The 22,133-nt window shown below is 41.8% G+C and overlaps 1 protein-coding gene, 1 long non-coding RNA gene and 1 pseudogene across 2 annotated transcripts in view; 1 reads left to right on the top strand and 2 right to left on the bottom strand.

The window, feature by feature from the left end:
• The window catches only part of LOC147011239 (uncharacterized), a 202,695-nt gene that overhangs the window by 136,973 nt on the left and 43,589 nt on the right, over window positions 1-22,133 (top strand). The window lies entirely within an intron of this gene.
• On the bottom strand, window positions 9,230-16,686 carry LOC147011241 (toll-like receptor 2 type-1). Its single transcript, XM_085859233.1, has 2 exons — window positions 16,491-16,686; window positions 9,230-12,107 (listed from the first exon to the last, which is right to left on the bottom strand). The coding sequence occupies exons 1-2, from the start codon at window positions 16,589-16,591 to the stop codon at window positions 9,635-9,637; spliced, it is 2,574 nt and encodes an 857-aa protein (XP_085715359.1). The 5' UTR covers window positions 16,592-16,686; the 3' UTR covers window positions 9,230-9,634.
• LOC147011240 (uncharacterized) lies at window positions 18,602-19,529 on the bottom strand (annotated as a pseudogene).

The raw sequence follows: 22,133 nt of genomic DNA, 5'->3' as shown, positions 1-22,133 counted from the left end.
AGTCAATCCACCGAAAACGGTAACATACGAAGTCGTGACACCCTGCCAGGATTGGCAGTACCAAGCGGTGGTCGCGGTTGCTTAACAACCTGCCGGAACGTGGAGTTGTCTATGCTCAGTGGCCTCAGGAGCGGGTGTTCGAGAGGAACTCAAACCCCGGATCCACAACAATACAAACATTTCCTTTGTACAAATTTATTTGTAATATTGCTGATATTATATTTGTTTGTAACAAGCAAATTTACCTGGTATTGTGTGGGAAGGGAAATGTGAATAAGTTACACTTTGTAGCCAATCACAAAGATTGTTTAATTGATTGGCTGATTCGAGCTCCATCCCTCAATACGTCTGAAGAAGATGTCTGAATCCAAACGGCTTTGTATTTTGAATGCGGACGTGCTTTCCCTTTTTCATTTTTACTTTGATCTTCCTCATTCTTGTGTGTTGTTGTACAATGTACATCATTCACAATTCAGCATCTAAAAGACTTTGATGAATGTCCCATTAACAATGTTCCCCTCCTCACTCCTTGCACCGCCTAATTTTATTTTTTCCCAAAGCGGATGCAGACGGACTTTGGACAGGTGGGCAATTTCTAGTTTTTTATAAACCCAAAGCAGCATCACCTCAACTCAATGTTTTAAACCATTCACCACACCCCTCCCCACAAGCTCTCCTGCCGCCTTCTCAGTCCAGGGAGCTCTCCTGCCCCTCCACCCACACACCCACCCGGGCAGACAAAACTATATGCTGCCTTGATATGTTATAGTGGGGATTAATTTACCAATGCAATGACATTTCAATAGTCATAGCAAATATTGGCTCAGGGCTTGCCATTGGGGGGAAAGGGGGGGGGAGAAGGGAAGGAGTACAAATTTTCCTGAGCAAAGAGGGCTTTACCCTCAACGCTGCCCCGTAGTGCAGCAGATAACTACAAAATACCCCTAGAATACTTTGGTTTGTGATGCAAGCATGAAATTTGGCACAAATACTCTCTTTGGTCTACTGTGTTTAAAAATGGCACTGGCCATGAAAAAAATCAACATGGCGACCATTTTCCAAGATGGCCACCATCCAAACTGAAAAGTATTATTCCTAAAGCAAGTATTTGGATTAAAGACAATATTTTGAGCGTATACCTAGGTTTTAGGGGTCAAAGAATCCAATAGGAATGTTGTCTGGGCACGAGTACATCATCAAATGGTCAAAACAAAGATGGCGTCCAAGATGGCCACCATGAAATCTATAAATCCTAATATTTCAGGAACTGTGCTGAAGATATTTTCTTATTTTCATCAAAATATATTATGATGCAAGCATGAAATTTAACATAAATGATCTCGAGTCTCCAAGGATCACTCTTTATGCAAAAATATTGCTCCTGCTGAAAATTAAAATGGCTGTCATTTTCAAGATAGCTGCTGAGCCATATCACCAGAAAAATCAAGCTGGTAATAATCATTTATCATTTCACAAAATTTAGTGGTAAAATACTTTTATTTCTGATTTATTGCATAAATGTTCACTTGTTTGTCATATATTGCAAAATTACCTGTCACAACAAAGATGGCATCTAAGATTGCCGCCGTAAAACTTAAAAATATCTCATCAATGAATAAACAGAAATACTAAGTACTATAAGTCGGCAAATGGGTAATAAAGATAATGGATTTCATTAGAATTATTACTTATTTTGTCAGATTGCATTTTAGAGGGTGGAGGAAAGCTTAGCATAATTATAATAGAGTGATGTCAGCACACAAACAGGGCACACTGGTGACTCACTGCTGTGTAACTCAGCATGGGGTTCAATGTCAGCTGATCTAGCTTTACTAATGCTGTAGTAATAGACTAGTAGTTGTAGTTTAGTTTAGTGTCCCAAATGCTGTCCAACAGCCCCATATCCAGTAGCTAGTAAACAGTAGTTTGTAGTTACTAGATTTAGTTAGATAGCCGCGCCTGAATTGACAGGGTGTGTCAGCGCGGGAGAGCCGAGCCAAGGGTAAGGGGGCTATACAAGACTTGCTCATGTAGTTACCCGAATGGTGTACAGATCACACGGGACTTAAATGACACTGGATGAATGATCGGGCTAGGTGGAGGTCACCCGAACCTCGTCGTATCCCTTACAGGAATGTGCGTTGATTAAGGTGGTAAAAGGATAAACGCTCGGCCTTAATCAAAATGGCAGATGCGAATCCAATTTTAGCCAAGAGGCAAACAGACTGGACTAGATGCTGTCTTTGCCAAAAAGACAAAAAGAATGAAGCCATGACTTCCCCTCCTACCCATCATGTCCCAGAACATGATGGGTATACTATGCTAGCGACCAATATACCTCTATTCAATGAGATCAGTGCACTCCCATTGATTTTAGACTCAGCTGGACTGAATGAGGGTGGAGGTATAGAGGCAACGCTGAGAAGGAATGAGGCAAAGTACCACATGAGTTGTCGGTTGTTATTTAATAACACTAAACTCGATCATGCCAAGAAACTTTGATCCGACTCTCATGGTAGTGAAACAGATGAAAGGCATGTGAAGCAGTGACGAACTAGCCATGATGGTCAAGTATGTATTATCTGTGAAAAGACATCACCTGAATCTGACCTTCGGCAAGTTATGACCATGAACTTGGACAAGAGGCTGCATGAGTGTGCTCAAACACTGAATGATGGCACGTTGTTAGCAAAACTGGGTGGTGGAGATGCCATTGCCCAGGAACTAAAATACCATCGTGCCTGTCTCACTGCTCTGTACAACAGGGAGAGATACCATCTCAGAAGTCTTGAGAAAGACTCACATCAAACTAAGGAAGAACCAGATGTGTACCCACTGATTCTTTCGGAATTGGTGAATTACATTGTTGAAACCAGTCTGAATTCAGACGGTCCCACAGTCTTCCCCCTTGCAGATATTTACCAGTTATACCAACAACGTCTGGCACAACTGGCTGTTGATACTCCCACTGTCAATACCACCAGATTAAAGGATAAATTATTGGCTGAAATCCCTGAGCTTGAAGCTCACAAAAAGGAAGAGGTGTGCTTTTAGCAGTCCAGAAAGATGTGGCTTTATCACTATCAAAAACATCAGAATACTCTGATGCACTTGTGATGGCTAAAGCTGAAAAAATCTTGAGACGACACATACTAGACCATCAATCAAGATTTGATGGCACATTTCCTGAAGGCTGTGTTAAAGATGCTATACCACCCATTCTCCTTCAATTTGTCGGGATGGTTGAACATGGAGCAGACATCAAATCACAGCTGAGATTTGGGGCTTCAAAGTCTGAACAGGCCATTTCCCAGCTGCTGCAGTATAACTGCTGTTCCCGATACAAAGAGGGAGCAGCAACACACAGACACTCCAAAGACAGAGAAACACCATTCCCAGTGTACATGGATCTCTCTATCTTTGCCAAAACCAGGAAGAGAAGCCTGGTAGAAATGCTGCATGAGCATGGCCTCAGCATCTCCAATGACGACTAACCGTCCATGGTTGATTTTCCCTTTGCAAAATGGGAAGAATTTTTCTGTCCATATCTGAACCATATCTGTCAAGTTAGTAGACCTTTAAAAAAAAACAAAAAAAATCTTGATTTTGTTCCAAACGCGAGTTCGTGAACAATGGTTTATAGCGATTGTGGCAGTCATCTTGAACTCCATCTTTGTTTCAGCAGTATGCATGGGAACTAGGAATCTAAAACCATGTCCACCTAATTAGTTGATCCCAAAAACCTAGGTATCGATCCAAAAATTATGAGTCTATGTCTATTATTTCCTGAAATATGAGCATTGTTTTGGTTTTGCGGCAGACATCTTGGATGCCATCTTTGTTACAACCATGCTGTGAGGTGTTACATTTCAAAGAATAATCATGCTAAAATCTTAGACACAAAAAACTTTGGTTTACACCCTTAATGTTGTGTTTTGTTTCAAATATTTAGCTGCAGAAGAGGAATTTTCTATGCATATGGTGGCCATCTTGAAAAATGGTCACCATCTTGGAATTTTGCGTGGCCAGCACCTTTTTTGAAAAAAGTGGACCTCAAAGAGTATTTGTGCCAAATTTCATGCTTGCATCACAAACCGAAGTATTTTTGCAGTTATCTGCTGCACTACCGGTAAAGAAGTAAATTGTAACACCCTCTGCCACCACCACCAGGTGGTAGTGCTGCATGGTACACATTTTCAGATAGAATTTAGATCTACACTAATAAATGTCAGTGTGTGTCTGTCAGTGTGTGTAAATCTCGATGTGATATGTATCTATACTAATAAATGTCAGTGTGTGCCCATCAGTCAGTCCGTCCGTCCCTCTCCTCCATCCCTCCAAAACCATGAAACCTAGCGGTCCCAAACTTTGCATACGTACTGAGGAAACTCCAAAGTAGTGCATGAGTGATTGTGTGTGTTTGGGTAAATGTGAACACCCCTTTTGAAGATAATTACAGTCCTTATTTAATTTACCTTTAACAAGGCTCATCCTTGGTTACCTTGCTGTCCTTCGCTGGGGTCTTAGTCGCGATTTATTGGGGGGGGTCTCAATCGCGACAATGCCATGACTTTTAACAGGCCACACTGTTTTCTTAACAATAAAGTTTTTTTTCACTTTCCTCACTCATATTATTGAATGCCTGATCATCATAGTTACGAATGGTGGGTATATTGGAAGGCTTATAAACGGCCGAAGACACCAGCGTTCGTGGCGTTATTTCATTTCCGCACATGCCATTACCTCCAGAATCTCATAATCTAAGCCCAATTTCAAATTTGAAGTTTCTTTATTGACCTCAGCAGTAGTTTCGACGGCTAAAAAAAAAGTGTTCATTTGTCCAATTCGGACGTTGCTTGACATTCCTGTTGTCTCATGGTGGATGGTGTTTATAAGACCAATCGGTGATCGCTTATCGCTTTCCAAGCCTGCCGTTCCTTACCAACCATTTTGCTGGAGTGCTTGCTTGAGTGCTTAAGTCACTTGGCAAGCACTATACATGCTGATTGGTTGTTTGTTTCCAAGCCATGGCCACACACGTCAAATGTATTCACACTCTGACTGAATATATCGATCAACTTGAACAATTTTCAGGGCTCACTCACCTCCACTTGATCCCGCATTGTCAGGCATCCCTTGGGCGGTATCTCACCATGAAAATTGCAATTTTATTTCGATGTTTCCCCTTTTTGTACAATCTTCTTTCATAATATGACCCGTCACTTCGACATCGATAGATGCATCTCAAAAAAATTTGACGGTTCGCTTTTAAAAGTTTGTTCTGCTGAGACCGATAAGGTTTCTCCGTCAAAGTAAATTGACGGAATTGACTGAATTGTTTGTAGTTGTATTAATTTTTAACTTCCAGTCGGTGTGCAGACCAACGACTCTGAGCATAAACACTACATGTGCAACAACAATGAATATAACTCGAAATTTCATGAATAACAATATTTCTAAACCTTGGCATGCACTGTCTGGACCCAAGATCTCTTAAATGATGTATCATTCATCATTGTAATGCTGTGAAGCCTGGTATGGTTTAACGGTTTGGGTGGTGGGCTGAAATAAGCTCTTTGGGTCTTGAGTTCAAGGCCCTGTTGTGCTGTTGACTTAGCAACAGGTGGGTTGACTCAGCCTGTCATCCTTCTGAGGTTGGAGAAATGACAACCAGCCTTGCTGGTAACAGGGGGGCACTGCATCAGTGGCACAGCTGTGCCCAGAAAATCATGCAGCTAAGCAGCAACAGGATGCATATGAATAAATAAATCTCACAGGTACGGTAAACTGACCTTGGACACAAAGATCTGCCCAGAGGAGAGTGTTGTCAACATGTCTGTGGTCATTTTATATTCATGTCGGGTTCAGTCATCGTCTGTGTGACCAACACAATTATATATATATATATATATATATATATATATATATATATATATATATATATATATATATATATATATATATATATATATATATATATATATATTATACATGTTTATATTGTATATTTTTAGATCCTCGTGGAGGACCTCTAAGTCTGACTCACGTTGTTCTTGTGGACTTTTTTGTTTCACAGCCTACAGTTTTCATCCAAACTTCCTGAAACTTGGCATATACATGTAAAAATATCTTGCGCAGACAGTAACCATCTCCGATTTTGAAAATTCCTCCGAGAAAATAAGTTATGACGTCAAAATATCTCCGCTAATGGAAATCGCCTAAAAAATTATCTCCGAAACAAGGCAAGCTTTTTGAATTCTGTTTGCGGGAATCAAGCCGTGCATTAGCAGAGATAATTTATTGCAAACCTGATACATCACAATGATGTCATATTCATTTTTATGACGTCATCATTAAGAGGACGAGGATCATAGCTCATTTTAGCTTGTTTTATTTACATCTATAAAAAGATAAAGGCTTTTCTGTGTGTTCATCATAATCTTAGCTATCAGGGCTCATATGCCGAAATCTCCTCCGTCAAACCCTCGATTGATGCGTGGAGTATGTTTTCGGCAGGTTTACAAAAGGATAGATATTTCTGGTTTCTTAAATTAGAGGGTATCTTTATCGGAAAAATCTGAAACTTCATATATCTGATCTGCAACTCGACGTGAGTGAAGAATTAAATTTATAACGTCATCGATCACGTGGTCCGGCTGCCAGGTTGGATTGAAAATAAAAACGTTAAAAATATCCTTTTCCAGAACTGCTTTACAGATCGATGTGAAATTTCATTCATCTATCTATAATTCCAGCAGTGTGTGTGTGTGTGTGTGTGTGTGTGTGTGTGTGTGTGTGTGTGTGTGTGTGTGTGTGTGTGTGTGTGTGTGTGTGTGTGTGTGTGTGTGTGTGTGTGTGTGTGTGTGTGTGTGTGACTGCTGTTTCTTGACAACCACTGGTCCGATCTAATTGAAACTTGCCAGGTATATTGCTGGGGACCTGAGGATGTGTCTTTTCAAGGTTTGATATTAATCGGACAAGTGCTTCCCAAGTTATGGCCATTTATTTACCAACCAATGACAGGAAGCGTTGCTGCGTAGCCGTGGTGGATGGGGAAGAGAAACTCAGCCGTGTTCGCCATTATGGGTTTTTTTCTCTTCTCTTCTCTTCTCTTCGTGTTTTTCCTTGCGAAAAGGCAAAATACGTTGGCGCTAATTGAATAATTGGCCATTAAAAGCCTCCGTATTCTTGCCCTGGACGAGGAAACAAAGAAGAAGCGCCATGACCTCAGCGGTGTTGTTCATGAAGAGGTGCTAACGAGATAATGGTGTGTACAATGTACATGGAAACGATTTTTATTATTATTTATTTATTGAAGAAAAATTGTTCCAAAAATAATTTATCAAAAAAAGTGCACAACTTCTTTTTGTTTCCAAATATCAAAACGTTGTGGCCTTTGGAAGTGTGAAGGAATTCAGCTCCACTCAACACGCTTGCCAACGAAATACATCTCAATTTGGTGGTAAAAACGATTCACAACGACGGATTTCCTTACTCATTGCTCTGCAGTCTGCATTTAACCCCTTCATTTGTCATCTCATTGACCTCATTTCATCTATCTATAATTCCAGCAATGTGTGTGTGTGTGTCTGTGTTTCTGTGTATCTGTGACCACTGTTTCCTGACAACCACTGGTCCGATCTAATTGAAACTTGCCAGATATATTGCTGGGGACCTGAGTATGTGCCTTTTTAAGATTTGATATTAATCGGACAAGTGATTCCCAAGTTATGGCCATTTATTTACCAACCAATGACAGGACGCGTGCTGCGTAGGCATGGCCGATGCGCCATTTAGTTACCAATCACAGGACACGTTGCTGCGTGGGCGTGGCTGCATAGGCCGGTGCACGGCCGGCCGACGATGACGTCACATGCCGTACTGGTTACGATGGGGATCGATCGGTGCCTTAGTTACTGTGGGGTAGGAGTGCCAATGGTAAATGGCAGCGAATGTCATGGCAAGCAAAGACGGGGAGGTAAACTTGATTTTAATTAACTCTGTGTGTAAGTATCACAGCAGTTGTTACTTCAATGCAAGCGATAATTCGTGGAATGATGTGAACATTCCGTACGGGCACGCATTCCTTTTGGATAGTGATGACTTGCTGTATTCTAATAATTTCTCGATTTCTTGTCCGCATTTATAGATAAACACAATGCCCCAATCCAGTCGTCGTTTATGAGAGCGAAGGAATGGCCTGTGTGGTTGTTTGAAAGTTCTTTTTTTTTTGCATGTATGACCACGCACGTATGGGCATGCGAAAGCGAAGGAACGGCCTGTGTGGTTGTTGTTTCTGGCACGCGGTTTGAAAGTTTTTTTTTATTTTGTATGTACGGCCACACACGTATGGGCACGCACGTACGGCCATGCACATACGGACACGCATGTACGGCCACGCACGTACGGCCACGCGAGAGCGAAGGAACGGCCTGTGTGGTTGTTTCTGGCAAGCAGTTTTAAAGTATATTTCTATATTTTTTTTTTTTTGCACGTACAGCCACGCACGTACGGGCACGTGAAAGTGAAGGAATGGCTTGTGTGGTTGTTGTTTCTGGCACGCGGTTTGAGTTTTTTGTGGGGGGGGGGAGGGTTTGCACGTACGGCCACACATCTACGGGCATGCACTTGTATAATAAATGAGTCATGGAAAATATAGTTTGAATTATTTTTCATATTCACCTTCATTGATGCAATTTAGCCTCAATAGGCATAAAAGTGGTCATTAAATATTCTAATAATTAATAAAGTTACAGATAATGGCATTATAGGGTGCATAGATGATGCGGGTGTGGGGACCATAATAGCAGTGGGCTATAATAGTCGCGTGTTCAGTTAATGATGGTATTTCTGTTCAGAATGAGCGTGCGAGGTGAAACGATGTGCTCTACCGACTACCATTCTAGTTCTCTGTATTTTTTGGGTGCGATTGAATCTCCGGTCTGATGAAATCCTTGGAAAGTAACTTTGCATGCAATATTTCTTTGGCGCATAAATTCAAACACCCCATTTGCGGCGTTCTTTCCAAAGCATCTCCTCCGCAACCAAGGCATTTCTGTGGAGCAATAACTCCGATGTGACTTGACTCGAGTCTCGAACCCTGGTCATGTTACAATATACAATATATATATATATATATATATATATATATATATATATATATATATATATATATATATATATATATATATATATATATATATTGATGAATACAACAAATTTTGTTTTGTGCAACCTTTGAAGGTTTTGGCCATGGTTCTTTATTCAGCAATAGTTTGAGAGCTTGTAGCAGTTAAGATTATGTCATAGAAGCACTTATTCTGTGTGTCACAAAGCAAAGGTTACCCTTTTACAATGTTACGGGTGATTTGTCGGTTCATCACCTCAAACACAATTAGAAGCACAAATCAATGAAGTCGTGCAATGAAGAATATGCAGTCCATTCGTTGAAGACTTCGATTTATGATAACAAAGTCCAGTTGGCTGTAACCTACAAATACACGGAAACTCGACACGAAGAGGCCCATCACGACTGAACCCCATCCATTTTGTTGAGGGTTGCAGTAACACATTTCTAAGTTTAAGTTTTCGTTATTCTACTCGATAGCGAAGACGTGCATGCACAGAAGTAAGTTCATTGACCGTTACCCTCACGCACTTCCGCTATAGATCCCATCATGTTTCCCAGGTCTGCAGTCAGGAGAGCCGACAGACTACGCCAAAAAATGGCACGTTTTGCTTCTTCCTCAGGCCAAACAAGGTAAGTCTTTTTACCGAGAATGCTTCGTAGCTTGCAAAACTTATGGGGCACAGAAGCAGTCGGTAGCGGTTCAATAAGGAGAAGAACAAGAGAGTCCTTTCGCTCTGCCATCGTGCGCTGGTGTGCAAAGTACAATTCATAGTGGCACCACTCACTATCTACAAAGTTTCTCGAGAGCACGAAGATCGTTTTGGCGCTTTGCTCAATGCAATGGATGATGTTGTCGACGATCCATTCGCCAGGTGTGAAGTCTCTTTCGTGGATGCAGAGACGAAGTCCTGGATTTAGAGATTCCATCATAGGAACCAGGCAATCGTTAACCCAACCAGAATCATGATGGCTGTATGACAGGAAAGCGTGGTAACGGAATGTTTGTTTGTTGCTAAGCTGAAGGTAGCTCCGTCGCTTGGCCCAAACCCACACCCAGCCCATGCGGATGAACCACAAGGCATCCATATAATATCCGAGGATGAAGATGAAAGCGATGGTCAGTGCCGTTGTTAGAGTGGTGATACCAATGAGAATGGGGGTGTGACAAACCACGTAGTTGGGATGGAAATCTACAAGTTGGGAAACGGCGTTGGTCTTCGGATATCTGCACTGATACTGCTTCGGCCAACCCACGAGCAGTGTTTTATTAAAGGAGCTTCGAAACCAATAAAGCTCACAGGTACAAAAATATGGGTTGTGCCCAAGACTTAGTGCACGGATGTTGCTGAGACGTGCAAAGGTATCCTTCACTATCACACCAAAATTGTTGCTTCTCAAGTCGATGAAGTGAAGAGATGTTGAGTTGAGGTCAGTTGGTATGAACACAATGCGGTTTCCTTGCAGACGGAGCTCTTTGAGAACTGGGAGACGCTGGCTGAATAAATCTGGAAATTTTGAAATGAGCGTGTAGGACATGTCGAGGAAGTATAGGTGGGGTGAGAAACAGATTGGTTCACTATTAGAACCATCATTATGACTTAGGACAAGTGACCGAAGGGTTTTGGGCCAGTTACAAACAGCGAAATCATAGATCATATTATAACTTAAGTCGACGTGGTAAACCTTTGGCATGAGCGCTAACTTTTGGGAAACAATATTCAAATCCATTATCTTGTTGAAAGTAAGTAAAAAGTGAGTGGTGTCAGGAAGGATGGTGGTGTATCCGCATTCATGCCACCACAAGCCACCGGCGGTAAGCAAGTTACTGGAGAAGTCGACTAGTTCTAGTCCTCGGATCTGCATTAAATTGCAGTTGACAATATTCATACCAGTGTTTGACACCTTAAAACGGGAAAAATCTGGGAAGAGGGTAAAGTTAATCAAAAATATGGGATAGTTCATGTTCCTGTGAAATATTCCATCAATGGTGATTTGTTGTAGTTGTCCCGAGCGAGTGACTCCTTTGATTCCATTGAATATGACGCTTCTATTGCTAACAAAGGTGCTGTTAATAGCAACAAAATTCGTTAACGATGACAGGTATACGTGTCTTATAAAGTGCTCGAGCATGCTGCTTGTTGATGCAATGTTAATAAAAGTGATATTTTTCAGGCCGAGGCAAAGCTCCAACCCAGAAAAGATGTCGCTGCTCTGGTTTACATGCTGTGTTTCAAACAAGTTCTCCAGGATTAATTCCCTGATGGGAGTGTTTGCGAGATCATGAAACATGCGAGACATTATATCTGTGTTGCTGTCAAGTGTACAGTTTGAAACAAACTTATTCAATCTGGAGAAGGAGGAAAGCACTCCATCGGCATAGCTCTTGAGCGGTCCACCAGAGTTCAACCACAGTTCCTGCAGAGGTGCGTTCCTGACACTCATTAGATCGTTCGCTCTCAAGGAGGAACAGTTTTGTGAACCAATGGTCAACTTTCTTAACTGTTTCAAAGCTGAAAAGTTCTCACCAAGTTCAAATGAGTTATACGCATTCCTGGAGATGTCCAACGACTGCAGGTGCACAAGAACTGAAATTGTCTTACTCGGAATCAATGGCAGTTGGTTGCCACGGAGTTTGAGGTCCTCCAAGTTTGGCACATCATCAAATACTTGTGATGCTATGTTCTTAAGCTGATTGAAGTTTACTGACAGGACACGAAGGCTTCCGTAACCTCTGAAGCACGCAGGTGGCAGGTTCTTCAGGAAGTTATGTGAAAGATCAAGCTTCATCAACCCTTTGGGAAGATTTCTGGGTACAGCAGATAACTTGCGATTCGAGCAATCGGCGACAACACCATCTTGTGAGACGTCGCAACTGGAATCGAAGGACCGTGCAATTCCCACAAGAAGAACGATGTGGAAGATCACGGCCATAGACGAGTTCGTACACACTCTTCGTTTCCTCATTCGGTGCTTGAAGCTGTTGAAACAAAACAACTTGTTATTTCATTAGCAATCCATGATCAATGCAAAGTGAACGAGAAGGCCACTCGGTGGAGCGCATACCTCCGCTACGTCATGCCTGATCCACGAGAACATATCGGGTCCATTACATCCCTGAAATATCATGCTATATAATCGTTTTTGAGCCATATCTCTCAATGGTGAAAAATCACTTTAAAAATTCAATCATCGTGATATCCAGATCCGGATTCGGATCTTCACCAAAATCGAATCAATTTTGTCATGGTGACACACCCAACCTCTCCACTAAGTTACATCCGAATCCATCCACAACTTTTTGAGATGTCTTGCTATATATTGGTTTCGCCCTGTCTCTCAATGGTGAAGAATCACTTAAAAAACTATAAGATCTGGATTCGGATCTTCACCAAAATAGAATCAATTCTTCTTTGTTACACACCCAACATGTCCACCAAGTTACATCCGAATCCATCCACAACTTTTTAAGATATTGTGTTATATATTGTTTTTGGCCCGATCTCTCAATGGTGAAGAATCAGTTCACAAAAATAAATAATTCTCTATCCGGATCCGGATTCGGATCTTCACCAAAATAGAATCAATTCTTCCTTTTCGCACACCCAACATGTCCCCCAAGTTTTATCCAGATCCGTCCACAACTTTTTGAGATATCCTGAACACAAACAAGCAAATGAAATTGCTCGTTGAGCAAGGAATTGCCGGAATAACTTTGTCATATCTCCATGATCTCTGAAAAAACAAAAACCTGGAAATCAATTTGGTTCTTATAAGTCGATAGCGCTACTGTTTAATGAGTTATAGCACTTAGTTTGGTCACGATCATAACTTGGAAGTCAATTGGATTTGAAATGGCGTTTTTATCGCAATTTGAAATTTTTGACCCGACTTTCATGAATTCATTGCCAAGACGTATTGGTTCACATACAATTGTTCCTCTGCCTGGTAAGATTTTTCCGATTGCATATTTTGCCAACTGGCACTCCTCATAAAAAATGACGGTAAATGTTGTTGTTCATCTTTCGGCTGCTCCCGTTAGGGGTCGCCACAGCGGATCATCCGTTATGATACGCATACTGATTTGGCACAGGTTTTACACTGGATGCCCTTCCTGACGCAACCCTGGTCGCCTCTTACGACACAGGGATCAGGATTTGGGTTTCACCATGATTCCGGGCTGCTCTACACCCTGCCCAGTGCAGAGCCCCCGTCCTCAAGCGATCCTCCAACCCAAGCCTCCGAGTCGCCGGATTACAGGCGCACGCCACTACGCCCGGTATTAAAAAATGACGGTAAATGGACACCCTATTTTTGAAGGACTACCATTTGAAAAATAATGGGTTTCCTGGTTTGTGCTGTGGAGCCTCGCGTTGCAGACACACACACACACACACACACACACACACACACACACACACACACACACACACACACACACACACACACACACACACACACACACACACACACGGAAAACCCGATAAACTTCTCTCAATGCTCTTGTTTGACCACACCTCCTGAGCCACACAATATTTTTCATAAGCCACGTCCACTTTCCTACGCCACTGGCACTTTAAATAATAAATGATTGTAGGTGGTGTGTTGGTCGTGGAATCGTTTTCAGTAAATAAATAAATAATTGGAGGTGGTGTGTGGGTCGTGAAATCGTTTACGGTAAATAAATAACGTGGTGTGTTGGTCGTGGAATCGTTTACGGAAAATAAATAAATAATTGGAGGCGGAGTGTGGGTCGTGGAATCATTTTCGGTAAATAAATAAATAATTGGAGGTGGTGTGTGGGTCGTGAAATCGTTTACGGTAAATAAATAAGGTGGTGTGTTGGTCGTGGAATCGTTTACGGAAAATAAATAAATAATTGGAGGTGGTGTGTGGATCGTGGAATCGTTTACGATAAATAAATAATTGGAGGTGGTGTGTGGGTCGTGGAATCGTTTTCGGTAAATAAATAAATAATTGGAGGTGGTGTGTGGGTCGTGGAATCGTTTTCGGTAAATAAACAAATAATTGAAGGTGGTGTGTGGGTCGTGGAATCGTTTTTGGAAAATAAATAAATAATTGGAGGTGGTGTGTGGATCGTGGAATCGCTTACGGAAAATAAATAAATAATTGGAGGCGGAGTTTGAGTCGTGGAATCGTTTTCGTTAAATAAATAAATAATTGGAGGTGGTGTGTGGGTCGTGGAATCGTTTTCAGTAAATAAATAAATAATTGGAGGTGGTGTGTGGGTTGTGGAATCGTTTTCGGTTAATAAATAAATGATTAGAGGGAGTGTGTGGATCGTGGAATCGTTTACGGAAAATAAATAAATAATTGAAGGCAGTGTGTGGGTCGTGGAATCGTTTACGGTAAATAAATAAATAATTGGAGGTGGTTTGTGTTGTTGACCCTCGTTGCACACACACACACACACACACACACACACACACACGGAAAACCCGATAAACTTCTCTCAATGCTCTTGTTTGACCACACCTCCTGAGCCACAATATTTTTCATAAGCCACGCCCACTTTCCTACGACGCTCCCACTTTCCTGCGCCACTCCCACTTTTCATCAACCACGTCCACTTTCCCTGAGCTCCGCCCACTTTCCTAAGCCCCTCTTAAAAAAATGACGGTGAATAGACACCCGATTTTTGAAGGACTACCATTTGAAAAATAAAACCTCAATCAAAAATCTACTCAAGTGAAATTTTCTAAATATCTCGAAGTGTTTAATTCTGAAGTCTCGTTTCTCTACATTCAAAACTGAGTGTTGAAAATACTGTACGCGGTTTTTTGGCAGCTGCACAGCAACGGGTTGTTGCTGGCAACGAAATTCAAACGCGCACATTCCCACAAATACTGCACATGTTGGCAAAGTTTCATCGAAATCGGTTCGCTGGTTTTTGCTCTGGAGCCACGCGTTGCAAACACACACACACACACACACACACACACACACACACACACGGAAAACTCGACAATGAGGGATATCTAGCATATATAGCGAATCCAATAAGGGATATCTAGCATATATAGCAAATCCAATGAGGGATATCTAGCATATATAGCGAATCCAATAAGGGATATTTAGCATATATAGCGAATCCAACAAGCCGGTAGACGGCGATGTGTCGCCAAGCATGGAAACTATAAGATATAGAGCAAAATGGATATCATATAGCAGATAGGGAATCACCCTAAGATTATGCATCTCAAATCTCATCCAGTTCCATCTACTGATAACTACTCGGTATCAATTTGAATGAAAAGTACCGAAAATGCGGTTTGAAATCGGAAATCCCCAAAGTTCAAGGAAGTGCTGTGGGTGAACAATGATATAAATCGAAAATCCGGCTCTTTCGTTTGTGCACAATGTATTCCAGACGATTCGTGTGAATTTTCATTACCATCCGACCATAACCCTCGGAGGAGTAGCATTTGGCGCGAAGGCACCTCCAGCTCTCGCATATTATCGATTTTTGCACTAATTGACCTTTGACCCCTGACCTAAGCGAAATCGGTCAATATGTCCTGAGGCAAAGTTGTAGTACTCATTGAGTATCATGAACCTGCAAAGTTTCATTCGTATCGATGCACTCAACTGGTCGCTTGGGGGCCTTCAATTTTTGCCAATTTTCACGCATACCCTAATTTTAGGGGGCGCTGCTGGTAAAGTATTCCATATATCACAAAAACCGGAATATATTTGACAGAGCATCACCAGTCGATCATTCGTGCCAAATTTCATAACCCTACATGGGATAATGGCTATCGGAATTGATTTCGCGTGAACGGTACCGATGTTGAAGGTTTTTCGGTTGTTGCTGGGGAACCAAAGCGTCCCGAGCAACCATCACAATTTCCAAAGCACTAGGTCATAAGATGTACCTACCACCCGTGTTTGGTCAAAATCCGTCCACGTTTACTACCAATTATGCTGATGACAAATGCACAAACATCCAAACAAACAGACAGAATTACTGACAATAAGCGTCACCTATTTCGGCGACCCAACAGACAGACACACAGAATGACACACACAACCGACCAACATAATTGCCGAAATCTGAAGGATTCTGGCAATTAACAAACAGACACAAAGGGGTGAAAACATCACCTCCTTCACCTTCGGTGGCGGAGGTAAGGAGGACAGAGCATCTAGAAATAAAATTTCTCGAACGACCAAGAACTTCATCAGAATGTGCCCCCAAAGTATAATCTAAGTTATTGTAGTTTGCTTAAAAAGAAAATCTGCATTGTTGGTAATAAAACACTTGTCTTGATTTCGTTGCATTGTCTACACGAGATTTTAAAAGGAACTTGACAGATTGAAAAGCGAAGTCAGAGATACTCACTCACGGCGTTGCGCGTTCGAGGTACGAATAGTAAAGTGCGATGCGCTGTGCAGAGAAGCATCAATGGCAATGCGCTGTTTCCCTGCAGGTGTGGACATCATAACTCCCGAGAAGTTGAGGAATCGAAACAGATATTGTGCTTACTTCTCCTTTTTAAAGCCAAAAGGAAATGCTCGATGGGATGGATATACTTTGAGTTTGAGCAGTAAAGGATCATTGATCCGTGCACCGCAGAATTACTGACTATTATTGCCAATTTAAACTTACAGATGAATAATAAACATCACACAGAATGTTAGAAAATGAAGCCACCACCAACTCGTGTACTTGCCTACCAAAGTTCAGTTCCAACGTTTTTGACCACCGAGTAATAATATATCATACCATTCCTCTCACACAGGTAAAGGTACATCGGGCTGCCGAGGCAGTTTGTTTGGCAAGGAGCGCAGTCCTGGACAGGTCACCACTCCAACGCAAGTTACCCCAAACGGTTATTACTGTAGTGCTCCGGTACTCGTTTCACCGACTTCAGAAAGGTAACCGGCTGCTTCAACCCCACCTCGTGTTAATTCAATGGCGAACAGGGGCTCAAAATCACGACTCTTCGGTCCCAATCCAGCTACCTTAACCGCTAAGCCAACACCAGGCATTAACCACCAAGTGGATAAAAAATGTTTTTTAATTTCATACAAATTTGCCCCGAAATCAAAGTGGAGCTCCAGTTGAAGGTTCCCAAATGTAGCAGAGCAAGGCAGAAGAGAGCTTTAGAGGGAAAATGTGAATGATTTCCACCGTTCCTCTACTGTACTCGTACTACGAGGGCAACCTCTTTGACGGATGTGGTGATGGGTATTTAATCACCAATATCATTCCTGCACATGTAACCTTGCGCGCTCAAGATTGCCATGTCTGGAATGCAGAATTTGAGGAGTTCCTCATTTTATTGAAGTGATCAGTTGAGATCTCGGGCTCTTGGAATAGGAACTTGGACAGACTCGTGCAACCGCATGCGCACATTGACTTTATGAGCTGTCAGTGTAATTTTACGGGAATTACAAGGACATCAGATAGTTTGTTTGTTTGTTCGTTTATGTATTCGCACCCTGCAGGAACCAGTGCAACCAAGCTTTGCCTGACCTCGTCTTTCATCCAGAGGAAGGTCGAGGACTATGTTTGGACAAAAAAAACAAAAGTATTGAAAAATTAAAAAAAATTAATGTTACATAATTCACCTTCAGGCCTCGATCAAGCCTGGTGTTGGCTTCATGGTTAAGGTGGCTGGCTTAACATCTTAGGGTCTTGAGTTCAAGTTTAATTAGTCTCGTTGGCCAGATTAAAAAAAGGGGCCTAAAATTGTGAGAAACCCCTACCCACGGTAGAACAAGTCATAACCTATTTTTTTCTTGAAGAGGGATGTTTGGGGAGTTCGAAAATCTTGGTTGTGAACCTGAGATCATTGCACAACATTTTGAAAATCACATTTACATATTATGTACCACTGCAGACTGCAGAAATGGATTTAATCGCCACAGATTTTGGCTGATATTGGCTCATATATTTGTTAATACTGGTGCTCCAAACACAAATTTGGTACCAAAATGTGCGAAACGATGACATATATATATATATATATATATATATATATATATATATATATATGAAAACCATTTGTGATGTAACATTTTTGTGTGACCTACAGGCAAAAATAGTGGAATTTTACTCAACAAATCAGCTTCGGGTTTTCCAATAAATATCAACAAAAACATTAATTACTTCAAAAATATTGGACTTGCAGTCACACTTGTTACATCAACATAATGCAAGTTTATTTACCCTTTGAAAAATATATCTAATGATATAATTGTCACTGAAATGGTATAGTTATAACTGAAATCATACGTCGCCCCACTAATGCTGACCGATAGAAATCCCGAAGCAGATATGCAACATGAAGAATTGACTTAAGATTCAGACACAATTGTGAAAGTGACTTTTATAGACATCATGTTGATATAAGCTATTTCACATTATGACGATAATAAATTCATAACATGCACTGTAACTTATGTACATCTATTACATGAAGTAAAACATGTAATACATTTAAAAGTTCAGTCACGCTCTTCATCAGTGCTGTCGTCAAAGACTACAGAATCATCAACATTTGGACAATCGTCTGCGCTACACGAGCAGAATTCAGTGCAGCTCAGTCCTGCAGAGATACAATGACATGTTCTGCTCTGCCTGCAGTCATCGTCGGTGCAGCGAAGGTTTTGAAAAACTTTGGGGATGTAAATATCCTCCGAGGAAGTTTGATCAACAGCTACAGACGTGAGGAAACGTCTCACCTCATTATAGGATACACAGTGTCCTAATTCATGAAGGATGTCAATGAGATGCTTGCTTCCCAATTCATGATGCACCTGCAAGGCCAAACCAAACGTTATTGTGGAGTACACTCGACGGCTCCTTGATATTATACTGTGACAAATGGCGATTGTCCTCTGGTTGTTCTTCATAACACCTTCATCACTACAGCTGGTTACATTCGTGTGTGATTTCTCACTGGTGCACCACTGAATAAAGTCGTAGAGTGTATTAGGAACAAATTCTGCACAGCGCTGAATATCTGTTTCCTCGACAGGATATTTCCAACATGCTCGATATCAGCCATGTGCTTCCTCAGGATACCAGCTGCAGTATGCAAAGTATGCATTTCACTATCTGTGGCTGATGGTACATCGGACGGGATGTCTTCATATTCTGGTTCATCAGTCATCCTCTGCAGAATCGTGGCTTTTCTCAGGGCATCACATAAGGTCACAGAAGAAGAGCATATGATGTCAGTGTGGCCATCAAATGTTACACAGACTATTTGGTCACCATAATATTTAGTTAATCGCTCCTTCAACTTCCAAGTTTTATACTGTTCTGCATTCGTGGTACCCAGTGAAACCAAATATCCAACGTATTCATCTTTCAGATGAACGAGGGTTGTCACTGTCTTAGTTTTGGAGAACACAGTTTGTTCCAGATAACATTTCAGGTCATCAAGAGCTTCATCATGTAATGTGCCCATTGTTTCCTCTCCTGATTTACGAATTGCAGCAGTGATGTTCCTTTCTGAAATATAGTGTGAATAGCATAACCTGTGGTACTTGGCATCATAGGCGAACAAATCTGGAAAGGCAAGCATGCGCATGTGTATTTTATTGTCTTGTCTTTTGTCAGCTGCTGCCAGAACTTTTTCTCTGGTGGACTGTCCAGTTCCTGTAGATACCGGTGTAAGCTTGTTTGTGGAAGTGTTGGATTTTCCACAAATGAAGCAGTTAGTCCTGATGTCAAACCCAGCTGTTTCATTTCTGATGATTCTTGTGTGTTCTGTTGCCGCAGACGTGCATGGCTGCTGGTCATTCTCACTGGGGTTGGATGTGGAGATATTTGACTTGCTGGTATACTTGGCCCGACACGATTTGTGGAATGATACTTTCAAATCAAGACTCAATATGTCTTGTTGCAAAGACCAGATACTTTCGTAAACGTCATCTTTTCTGATTTGACTTGCTTCGAAGATTGCACTCAAACCATTAAATGTTGGGTTCTTTACAACTTCTTGCTTTTTAGGGTTGAGGGGTTTAAAGCAGATGATGCAGTGGTCAGTGTCAATTTTACGACGCTTCACAACAGATGGTTCCAGATCCATAATTGCAGATCAGTTGTCAGCACAAGCATCTGAAATGAAATAATTAAAGATAAGTAAATATCAGTAGTTTTAGAAAAAGGCAATCAAGCTCAAAATTGATTTTCTGCAACTGGATTTAAAATCATTCTTGTTTGGTTGATGCATATACATGTATTATAAATTAGTCAATGTCGGTTACTTTTCGGGTGGGTGACGTATGGTTTCAGTAATAACTATTAATTCAACTGATTTATCTTTATGAGTTATATTTCTAAAAAGGAGAATGATAGAGGGTTATTTTGATGTAATATGTAGTAATACAACTCAAATACTTATGAAGAAATTAATTGTTTAGTTGATATTTATTGGTAAACCCGAAGCTAATTTTTTTGAGTAAAATTCCACTATTTTTGCCTGTAGGTCACACAAAAGCCTTTGTTACATCACAAATGGTTTTTACAGATATATATGTCATCATTCCTCACATTTTGGTACCAAATTTGTGTTTGTAGCACCAGTATTAACAAATATATGAGCCAATATGAGCCAAAATCTGTGGCGATTAAATCCATTTTTGCAGTCTGCAGTGGTACATAATATGTAAACGTGATTTTCAAAATGTTGTGCAATGATCTCAGGTTCACAATCATGATTTTCTAACTCCCCAAACATCCCTCTTCAAGAAAAAATAGGTTGTGACTTGTTCTTCCTTGCGTAGGGGTATGCCACCCAAAACCTCATTTGGCCACTAGCCTAATTGGTCGACGCAGGTCGCTGGTGCACAGGCAAAGTGCTGCTCGGGTTTGGCAGTATGGCGGGAATGATGCGGTGGAAGAGCAAGAGAGCAATAAATTATGGCGGCCAAGCAGAAGTAAGGAGAAAGATGCTTTTTGCCTCAAGGTCCAGCTCCCACTCTGTCCGTGTATGTCTAGCACCAGTCCCCGTGACTCCCCATCCTTTGTCCACACTTTCTTCTTCATACCTGGTCCTCTGGCCCACCCTCCATACTCCGCGACCACCTTTGCCTGCCGTGGGCCCCGTGATTGGCTGCCCGCTCCTTAGGGGAGGTCCATCCTCCAGGCTGTCCCACCCACGGGGTGGCCCCAATTATAAAAATAACAAAAACCCAGTCTTCTGGTCTTCTTCCGGTCACCTCAGCCTATTTTGCTGCCATTGCTCATGCACATTGGCCAAACATCTTGCGATGGTGCCAACAAACCCCGAAGTGCTTCCATGTGCTGTGAAACATTCATTTCCTCACCTGGTCTCACCTTACAGGTAAGACCTTTTTACAACCTTACTATGTCTACCTTTAAGTTCACAATCACTGCCTCTTCAGTGCACATTTACAAGATGAGTTACTCCGATAGATCCCTGTTACATGGCAATCGAACCTACTCGAAACACATGCACCAGGTTACACTTACACAGTCTAGGTATGAATCTCTTACACCTTACACGGAACAATATACATATTGCTGCGTCTGGCGGCCTCCGTGAACACGAGCCATCTGCGCTGGGTCCTGTGAACGGCCGAAAGGTTTACCGACCGTCGCCCAAATTAACCGCCTTTGGCAGCAGCACACACGGGAGGCAGAAGGAAAACGTTTCTTACCTTTACTGGAGAATATTAGGATGGGGGATGGTGTGAGGAGAGGGGGTGAGGAGGGTGGAGGGGTGAGAAAAAGAGGGCAAGGAAGTGGGGGACAGCAATGAAGGGAGAGAAAGCATGGAGGGGTGAGAAAAAGAGAGTTCGGAAGTGGGGGAGAGCGATGAAGGGAGAGAAAGCATGGAGGGGTGAGAAAAAGAGAGTTCGGAAGTGGGGGAGAGCGATGAAGGGAGAGAAAGCAAGGAGCGGTGAGAAAAAAAAGAGCTAGGAAGTGGCGGAGAGCGATGAAGGGAGAGAAAGCAAGGAGGGGTGAGAAAAAGAGAGTTCGGAAGTGGGGGAGAGCGATGAAGGG

This window comes from Eptatretus burgeri, chromosome 16 (assembly GCF_056783735.1).
Source record: "Eptatretus burgeri isolate ZD-2024b chromosome 16, Ebu_testis_v1, whole genome shotgun sequence".
NCBI lineage: Eukaryota > Metazoa > Chordata > Myxini > Myxiniformes > Myxinidae > Eptatretus > Eptatretus burgeri.
This window is presented reverse-complemented; position numbering and strand designations above follow the sequence as displayed.